The sequence below is a fragment of the Littorina saxatilis genome, linkage group LG10 (genome assembly GCF_037325665.1).
Source record: "Littorina saxatilis isolate snail1 linkage group LG10, US_GU_Lsax_2.0, whole genome shotgun sequence".
Taxonomy (NCBI): Eukaryota; Metazoa; Mollusca; class Gastropoda; order Littorinimorpha; family Littorinidae; genus Littorina; species Littorina saxatilis.
Genome location: NC_090254.1, coordinates 48889718 through 48900010, shown reverse-complemented (window position 1 = coordinate 48900010; position 10293 = coordinate 48889718). Strand labels below are relative to the sequence as shown.

General features: G+C 44.2%; 1 protein-coding gene across 1 annotated transcript; it reads right to left on the bottom strand.

The window, feature by feature from the left end:
- Positions 1 to 4298: 4298 nt before the first annotated feature.
- On the bottom strand, positions 4299 to 7383 carry LOC138978989 (uncharacterized). Its single transcript, XM_070351805.1, has one exon. The coding sequence runs from the start codon at positions 6798 to 6800 to the stop codon at positions 5706 to 5708; it is 1095 nt and encodes a 364-aa protein (XP_070207906.1). The 5' UTR covers positions 6801 to 7383; the 3' UTR covers positions 4299 to 5705.
- Between the last annotated feature and the right edge of the window lie 2910 nt (positions 7384 to 10293).

Sequence of the window (10293 nt, the reverse complement as noted above, 5' to 3'; positions counted from 1 at the left end):
CATTTACATCAGTATGAGAACAGACTTCCGGATAGATCTGTTGCAGAGATCTTTCACTACACAATATATTTTTCTGTTTTAAGTTTTCTTTGCGAGCTCGTGGAAAATAAGCGATAATTTCGAATTTCGGCTTGTCGCGACGTCAAGTTTTTCACTGTGCATACTCTGATACTGAACACTGCGTAACAAACTGATTCAGCTTTTGCATGACTGCGAGAGTTGATCAGCTTTTGGTTTTTCACTTCAATCGCTTGTCAAGGTCAAGCCAAAGCACATACTGATTAGAAAAATGTTACTGAACTTACTGGTAGATGTATCTCTTGAGATCAATGAGAAGAAAGATCGAGCGACTTCCTAAAACGCCTGTGTTTAAAAGAAAACACTGTGTTCAGAATTAACCCTTTCAACAACGTAATGATATTTGTGTAAGTTGCTCTTTTAAACATATAATAACAGAAAGTTGATTGTATCGCACGCAAAATTACACGAATCTGGTTAGAATATCTTTCCTTTGCGAGTCTTTGGAACTGGGGCGATAATTTCGAGTGTTTCAGCTTGCCGCGGCGTCATGCAAATAGTTGTATCACTCTTTATTCCCCCCTCTGCTTCTTTACCTCTGTAAACTTGTAGAGCTAGTTATTTTTCGATAATGACCCAGCAACCAAACAAATAACGAGCCAGCAACAGCCTGAATCCTCGATAGTGCAATGGGTTGAGAAGCTGTTCTGTTTTGGTACTACTTTTGCGACTGAAAAGTTCCGAATGCTCTATACGTACGAAATATACATCTATGGAGCAAACAATACAAACATACCGCATTTAAATTAACAACTACAGGCCTGAACACATGAATCTCCATATAAAATCCATGAGTTAGGTTGTTTTCTGAATCTAGATCTGCCGTGCACAAAACGTTCATCACAAGCAAATTCCCAAGGCAAGTAACTCATACTCTAGCCGACAAGAGTAGTTCCCCTTCTTTTAACGCAGTTTCTTCGACAACACTGACTGCAATCCGACGGTCAGTTTTCAACAATATTTCATTTTATAAACAGATCACACGCAACCAAATGCACACATCTCATCAATTTAAACAGCATAAAGCGGTTTCATACACTATTTTCCCCAGAAAACTTAACTTCATACAGTAATTAACGTTGGAACACGGGTGCAAAAGTTCGTCTGCTAGTCCCATTTGACGAAAGAACATTTAATAAGCGATACTAAAACATAAACAGAACACACAATATCTGCCTTTACCGCCACAGCAGAATAATAGCATATCTGTGTACTTGATTTTAGTCCAAAACAGGGAAACTGAAAAGAAGTGTTAACAGAATGGAATGATTTGCACGGAACTATACAACCGCGCATTAATCGATCGCCTGCGCAGGTTGACTGGTTGAGTGATTCGGATTCGATCAAACTTTCGCACAAAAACTCCTGTTTTTTTGGAATAACTGAAGAAAGGAGGAATAAAGAGGTTACACACCTCGTCTCAGTGATTATTAAAAATAATGGTCTCAGTTCGCGGTCATGAAAAAGCTCGCTGAAGCTCGCATTTTTCATGATCCGCTAACTTCGACCATTATTTTTAATAATCACTGAGACTCGGCATGTAACCTCTACGTAAATGACTAGATTCAGCCTTCGGCGGCGCAACCGTTGGATAATCGCTTCCCTTCAATCGATCGGCCCGGTCAAAGTATAGCCCGTACTGATGAGAAAAGATGTTCTTCTTGTAGATTAGCCTTTTAAGATTACTGAGAGAAATGGGCGATTTCCAAAAACGCCTGTGTCAAAACAAAAACACTGTGTTCAGAATCAACTATATTCACAACATGTTAATAGTAATTATGAGTCGCTCAGCGGAATACATAATTACAAAGGATTGATCTGATGGTATGCAAAATGTCAGTAAACTGCATCTGATACTTTTTCCTTGCGAGATCTCAGAACATACGCGATTCGGCCTTGGACGGCGCAAAAGTTGAAATATTGCTTCACTTCAATCGGTTGGCCCGGTTAAAGTAATGCACACATTGATTAGATAAGACATTGTCCTGGTAGATTGGCCTTTTAACATTATTGACAGGAATGGGCGATTTCCAGAAACATCTGTGTAAAAAGTAAAACACTGTGTTCAGAATCCACCCTTTTTCAAGACGTTAATAAAATGTTGATAAGTCGCTCTTTCACATACATCATAACAAAGGGTTGATCTTATGCCACACTAAATTTCAGTATTGTACTTTAAATAGTTTTTCTTCGCGCGCTCTTGGAACTTGGGTGACGATTTCGAGTGTTCCGCTTGCCGCGACGTCAAATAGCTTTTTCCCTGTACACCGCGTTTGCGGCTAAGTCCGAAGCGGGAGATAGCGTTTTGGGGCAAGTTCGGGACTTGTTTTACTCATGAACCAAAAACAGCACGTTCACATACCAACAATCATTCAAAAGAACAACAACTGGAGAAACCCTTGCAAGTTGTTTGACGTTTTCAAAATATTTATTTAGCCTTTTAAATCTTCAGAGAAAAGTAAAACAAAATCAAGGCTGTGGCCGCCATTTTGGATTTTCTCTGTGGGCCTCCCTATATAGGGTAGGATGGTTGGGGGAGGGGGGGGGGGGGTAAAAAAGGAGGGAGTCTTCTATAGGGTAGGATGGTTGGGGGAGGGGGGGGGTAAAAAAGGAGGGAGTCTTCTATAGGGTAGGATGGTTGGGGGAGGGGGGGTAAAAAAGGAGGGAGTCTTCTATAGGGTAGGATGGTTGGGGGAGGGGGGGGTAAAAAAGGAGGGAGTCTTCTATAGGGTAGGATGGTTGGGGGAGGGGGGGTAAAAAAGGAGGGAGTCTTCTATAGGGTAGGATGGTTGGGGGAGGGGGGGGGTAAAAAAGGAGGGAGTCTTCTATAGGGTAGGATGGTTGGGGGAGGGGGGGTAAAAAAGGAGGGAGTCTTCTATAGGGTAGGATGGTTGGGGGAGGGGGGGGGGTAAAAAAGGAGGGAGTCTTCTATAGGGTAGGATGGTTGGGGGAGGGGGGGTAAAAAGGGAGGGAGTCTTCTATAGGGTAGGATGGTTGGGGGAGGGGGGGTAAAAAGGGAGGGAGTCTTCTATTGGGTAGGATGGTTGGGGGAGGGGGGGTAAAAAGGGAGGGAGTCTTCTATAGGGTAGGATGGTTGGGGGAGGGGGGGTAAAAAGGGAGGGAGTCTTCTATTGGGTAGGATGGTTGGGGGAGGGGGGGTAAAAAGGGAGGGAGTCTTCTATTGGGTAGGATGGTTGGGGGAGGGGGGGTAAAAAGGGAGGGAGTCTTCTATTGGGTAGGATGGTTGGGGGAGGGGGGGTTAAAAGGGAGGGAGTCTTCTGTTGGGTAGGATGGTTGGGGGAGGGGGGGGTAAAAAGGGAGGGAGTCTTCTGTTGGGTAGGATGGTTGGGGGAAGGGGGGTGTAAAAAGGGAGTGAGTCTTCTATAGGGTAGGATGGTTGGGGGAGGGTGGGGTAAGAAGGGAGGGAGTCTTCTATCGGGTAGGATGGTTGGGGGAGGGGGGGGGGGTAAAAAGGGAGGGAGTCTTCTATTGGGTAGGATGGTTTGGGGAGGGGGGGGTATAAAGGGAGGGAGTCTTCTATTGGGTAGGATGGTTGGGGGAGGGGGGGTAAGAAGGGAGGGAGTCTTCTATAGGGTAGGATGGTTGGGGGAGGGGGGGTAAAAAGGGAGGGAGTCTTCTATAGGGTAGGATGGTTGGGGGAGGGGGGGTAAAAAGGGAGGGAGTCTTCTATTTGGTAGGATGGTTGGGGGAAGGGGGGTGTAAAAAGGGAGTGAGTCTTCTATAGGGTAGGATGGTTGGGGGAGGGTGGGGTAAGAAGGGAGGGAGTCTTCTATCGGGTAGGATGGTTGGGGGAGGGGGGGTAAAAAGGGAGGGAGTCTTCTATTGGGTAGGATGGTTTGGGGAGGGGGGGGTATAAAGGGAGGGAGTCTTCTATAGGGTAGGATGGTTGGGGGAGGGGGGGGTAAGAAGGGAGGGAGTCTTCTATAGGGTAGGATGGTTGGGGGAGGGGGGGTAAAAAGGGAGGGAGTCTTCTATTGGGTAGGATGGTTTGGGGAGGGGGGGTAAAAAGGGAGGGAGTCTTCTATAGGGTAGGATGGTTGGGGGAGGGGGGGGGTAAGAAGGGAGGGAGTCTTCTATAGGGTAGGATGGTTGGGGGAGGGGGGGGTAAAAAGGGAGGGAGTCTTCTATTGGGTAGGATGGTTGTGGGAAGGGGGGGTGTTACGGCTGGAATGTACGTGTGTATGTCTGTGTGTATGTGTATTTACTCCTAACAGAAATTGTGCGTGCTTCTCTCTGTTTACTATCTAGCCTTCACACACACACACAACACTCCAACCAGGCACAAAGACAAGAACACGGTTACAGCCCTTTGCCCATGTACCTCTATTGAAATAATCAACACAACATAAACATATTATTTCCCATTCATTCTACAAATCACTCTCACTCAACATGAAAGTTCTATTTCTGTCAATATACAGAAATCTAGCTGCACAGAAATACACACATGTTACTTTCTCATGCAGTCTATAATTCACGTGCACACACGTAGAACACTTCAAGCTTTGTTCCGTGAGAGCCTGTCTGTCTCACTACACACGAAGTCATTGTCTCAGGCAATACTTCTGTCAATTGTCATTTCTGTTACACACAGATAAAAAAAAACCACGAACGCTCTACGTCTCGTGTTTGTTTACTTGGGGAACGTATCTCCGCACAGCTATCTCGCTGGTTACTTTTTCCCAGTCGTACTCACACATTCAGTGGCACGTACTGATCCACCCCACCCACGCAAACTGTCTTCGCGTGGTGGAATGGGACGGGGTCCCCGTTCTCCAGCGCTTCACGCTGACTCCCTCCTGCGCTCCCGCAGTTCACGGCTCGGGACGTAAGGGTGGAACCTCCCGTCTCGTCTCCCCACTTCCGCGACCCACTCGGCCCGGGATGCTGTAAACACAGCAGTTGAATCCAACGATTCAATACCGCGGCACGAGTCCAACGACCTCTAGCGCCCGGTGAGAAACTTTACCCAACAGGAGACCCTTCTTTCCCCTTCAGTGGTCTGTAAAGCTCTGTCCTCTAAGGTCTGTGAACACGCGACCTCAGTCAATACTCTTCTCTGATTGGTTACATCTCACACGTGACAGCACTGCACTGCGCGGACAATATTTCACCGTGCGATGCCTACTCAAAGTTCGTGGCCCATGAAATTTTGTACACCTGCGTCACATAACTCCAATATACATTATGTGCAAATCCGTTTGTCACATTACCCCCTCCTCCCGGAAAAAAAATGACCGACCGAGGTTATTTTTTCTTTAGGATAATAGGTGAATGAGGGTAACTACTTCACTGCAATACAATTTCAATATCGCATTCCACTACGGATCAAAATTGTCGTAGCTGACATAAGAAACAAACTTTCTGATCCACTGATCACATAAGTGTAACAACACTACTTTATGTCTGATAAAGTACTTCTTCCTTCTCTAGGAAGATTCCACTGAGTTTTTCTTTTAACTCACAATTTCCAGTCATGTTGCTTTCTAGCCCAAACATGAAAAGTCTTTCTTTAACAGCATCAGTATTCTTATCCTGAGTCCACGACTCTTCCAACATAGTACGATTACTCATGTTCCTGATGCAAAACCGACAAGTAGTCAAAATCATGCAAACCATTTTCTTGACCTCTTTCTGCGAGTGCCACCATGGCTTACAGCAGCAGTAGTCTCAATTAACCTGGACTTCAATCTGTTCATATCTGCTTGCAACTGAATGAGTTGTTCTCGTACAACTGCCAAGTCCTGATTCGAACACGCAACCTTCTGATCTGGAGTCAGAACCAAAGGTCTATCTGGAGGGTTTCTTCTCTTTTCCTGCGCACGATTTGTACTAGCTGTAACCCCATCAACATCAGGAAAACAGTCTGCACTCCCTGAAATCCCCGGAATGTTGCCTATGATCAAATCAGCCACAGGATCATTCAGGACGCAACAAACCATTTCTCCCGACACATAAGGTGTCTCAACTTTAACTTTCGCCTGAGGATAAGTAAGGACCTCCCCACCAAATGTCTTACAGGTGACGTTACCACTGACCAACTGGTCTTCCGACACCAATCCACTACGCACTCCAGAAATCGTAGAACCCGTGTCACGGAGTACTGTACACTCACTCCCGTTGACACTACCATGTTCCAACTTCAGACTTCCAACATCCTGAGTAATTGGTGAAACGACTTCCGCAACAGCAGAATTTCCCGAACAACCAACGTCTGCGACAACAGCATTTCCTGACTGTTTGTTTGCCAAAAATTTAGCCGTTGGACACTCTCTCTTGTCATGGGCTCCAAGACCACAATTCTGGCAAGGGTTTTTACTGTCCCGCACTGGACACTGGAATGCCCAATGTCCTTTCTCATGACACAAGTTACAATAATCTCCGCTCCGGGACAAACCACCTCTACGACCACCAGTACGACTGCGCCTACTTCCACGAGGATAGTATGTATCACCTTGTGAATGTGCCTGAGCATCAGACGTACCTCTGCCATAGCTCCAGTTACCTCGTCCACGACCAGCAAAACTAGAACCAAACCTCCGCGACTGCGGACCACCTCTACGATTATTGCTTTGTGAAAAAGCAGCTGCAGCGTACTCTTCGTGACTACAAGAACCTGCAGAAAAAATGGTGGGTCCAGACTTCCGTGACAAGTTTTTTCCAGGTCTCGCTAAGCGATAGCTTTCGGCAGCTTTGACCATTCCATCCAAAGTAACTAGACCTCGTTCTCGAATGAAAGTTGCTAAGTCAGCTGATACACTTTCAAGGAATTGTTCTCCCAGAATCAAGTTCACTAGACCATCAACATCTGTGGTTATGTCAGATAGCGCAACCCAACGATCAAACAATCGTCGTAACTCAATCCCAAAAGTTTGGAACGGTTCCTTTTCACTTGGACGGATATTTCGGAGTTTTTGTCTGAATGTTTCAGACGTGCACTGAAATTTCTTCAGCAAGTTTTCTTTCAAACATTGGTATGTTAGTTCACCAGCAGCAGCAAGGCTATGGTATAGGTTTAATGCATTACCCTCTAAGAGAGCAGACAAGTACGTGATCCATCTTGTCTCTTCCCATCCCAGAGATTTTGCATGAGTTTCAAACCTAAACAAGTATGAGTCTATATCATCTTGCTGTTCTCTGAATGCAGGGAGTCTGGGGTAAACAGGGCGAGCACCAACATTAGTGTGAGAATCCCGACCATTTTGCGGTGTACGCGACCCAGCACTAAGTTCAGCCTGCCTAATCTCTAGTTCTCTTTGTTTCAACTGGTGTTCTCTTTCTTTTTCTCTTTCTTCTTTTTTCCATTCTCGTTTTCTCTCCAAACGATCAAAACTCTCTTTCACGTATTTCTCACGTTTCTCTGCAGCCAGACCCAAAGTCTCTGCCTGTTTAACGAACTTGTCAAACAACGCATCATAATCATCTTCGCTCTCCATTGTGTAAGTTTTGAACTTTCAAAATCACACCAAAATATGTCCAAGTTTAGAGAAAAGTTTTGAAAAAGTTTCAAATAATAAAGCAAGTTCAAGCAATCTACTTGAAATCTGTCAAGTACCACAAAAAATCTTTCACCAGATACAATAGTCAACACAAGACTATATCCAAACACGTTTTGGCCTAAATCTCACGCAAAAATATCCAACAATTCTAAGTAAAGTGAGATACCCAGTCAATGAAGTCAAAAACGAATCTTGGTTCAAAACATATATACAAGCACAAACAAAACAACAACCCCAAACCACAAATAGTAGGAAAAAATTCAAAGTTCAAAGATGCAAACACAAGTAAATACTTAAGACTAATCAACAATCTAAATACTAAATCAAAAAATCAAACCCAAAATAAGTAAAGTCCAACTAAAGGAAACGCAGTTGGAAGCAAAATGAAAACAAAGTTCCAACAAAAAATTTAAGAAGTGAAAACACTCCAGATTTAACTAAGAAAAAATCAAAGTTTTAAATAGTAGCTTAAAATAACTATAGTATACAACTACTAATGAGATTAACTTAGTTTAGATCAACCAGACAACAAAAAAATGTAGTTGGAGGCAAATAAAATAAATTCCAAAATTTTTTTTTATAGTGACACAATCACTCCAAACAGCAGACAAAATTTTTTTTTTAAAGTACCTAATCTACTCCCCTAGCAAATAACAAATCAAAAATAAACTAAAACTTTAACTAATCAAAGTCTATATCAAAATATCACAACTAATTAAATTACCTTAATTACTTACAACAAACTTACAAAATCAACAAAAGCAATCTTACAAAATCAATAAACCTAATCAATCACACTAACAACAAAAAAATTTCAAAATCAGATTAGAAAATTTCAAAGTTCAAAAGAACAAAATTAATCACAGTTAATCAACTTAACAAAGGCAAAGGGCAATAAACAACAGATAGATCCCTATTCCAAAGCAGAAGGAGAAAAAAAAAATTACCAAATATTTTACAAAATTGAAAGCACATAAAAGAGCAAGGAAAGAGAAATGAAAGACCCCACAGGAAGAAAAATGAAGCTAATCCCTCAGTGCTTAGAACTGTACAGTAAGCACTACCGTAAAACTGGAGACGGTAACAGTACAAAACAGGACATGAACGACACAACTACTCAATCTGAAAAATCTCTGTCTGCGTGACCTACTGCCAAAAATTCTAAAAACCCAACACAGGGGACAAAATTAAATTTAGCAATGCAAGGAAACTATTACAAATTTTAACTAACACAGAGTAATCGGGGTCACCAAATGTTACGGCTGGAATTTACGTGTGTATGTCTGTATGTATGTATATTTACTCCTATCAGAAATTGTGCGTGCTTCTCTCTGTTTACTATCTAGCCTTCACACACACACACAACACTCCAACCAGGCACAAAGACAAGAACACGGTTACAGCCCTTTGCCCATGTACCTCTATTGAAATAATCAACACAACATAAACATATTATTTCCCATTCATTCTACAAATCACTCTCACTCAACATGAAAGTTCTATTTCTGTCAATATACAGAAATCTAGCTGCACAGAAATACACACATGTTACTTTCTCATGCAGTCTATAATTCACGTGCACACACGTAGAACACTTCAAGCTTTGTTCCGTGAGAGCCTGTCTGTCTCACTACACACGAAGTCATTGTCTCAGGCAATACTTCTGTCAATTGTCATTTCTGTTACACACAGATAAAACAAACCACGAACGCTCTACGTCTCGTGTTTGTTTACTTGGGGAACGTATCTCCGCACAGCTATCTCGCTGGTTACTTTTTCCCAGTCGTACTCACACATTCAGTGGCACGTACTGATCCATACCACCCACGCAAACTGTCTTCGCGTGGTGGAATGGGACGGGGTCCCCGTTCTACAGCGCTTCACGCTGACTCCCTCCTGCGCTCCCGCAGCTCACGGCTCGGGACGTAAGGGCGGAACCTCCCGTCTCGTCTCCCCACTTCCGCGACCCACTCGGCCCGGGATGCTGTAAACACAGCAGTTGAATCCAACGATTCAATACCGCGGCACGAGTCCAACGACCTCTAGCGCCCGGTGAGAAACTTTACCCAACAGGAGACCCTTCTTTCCCCTTCAGTGGTCTGTAAAGCTCTGTCCTCTAAGGTCTGTGAAAACGCGACCTCAGTCAATATTCTTCTCTGATTGGTTACATCTCACACGTGACAGTACTGCACTGCGCGGACAATATTTCACCGTGCGATGCCTACTCAAAGTTTGTGACCCATGAAATTTTGTACACCTGCGTCACATAACTCCAATATACATTATGTGCAAATCCGTTTGTCACAGGGGGTAAAAAGGGAGGGAGTCTTCTATAGGGTAGGATGGTTGGGGGAGGGGGGGTAAAAAGGGAGGGAGTCTTCTATAGGGTAGGATGGTTGTGGGAAGGGGGGGGGGGGAAAGGGAGGGAGTCTTCTATTGGGTAGGATGGTTGGGGGAGGGGGGGTAAAAAGAGAGGGAGTCTTCTATAGGGTAGGATGGTTGGGGGAGGGGGGGTAAAAAGGGAGGGAGTCTTCTATAGGGTAGGATGGTTGGGGGAGGGGGGGTAAAAAGGGAGGGAGTCTTCTATAGGGTAGGATGGTTGGGGGAGGCGGGGGGGGGGTAAGAAGGGAGGGAGTCTTCTATAGGGTAGGATGGTTGGGGGAGGGGGGTAAAAAGGGAGGGAGTCTTCTATTGG

Coding starts and splice junctions, on each gene's coding strand:
- LOC138978989 (XM_070351805.1), bottom strand. CDS start 6,800: ATGGTCAAAGCTGCCGAAAGCTATCGCTTAGCGAGACCTGGAAAAAAC.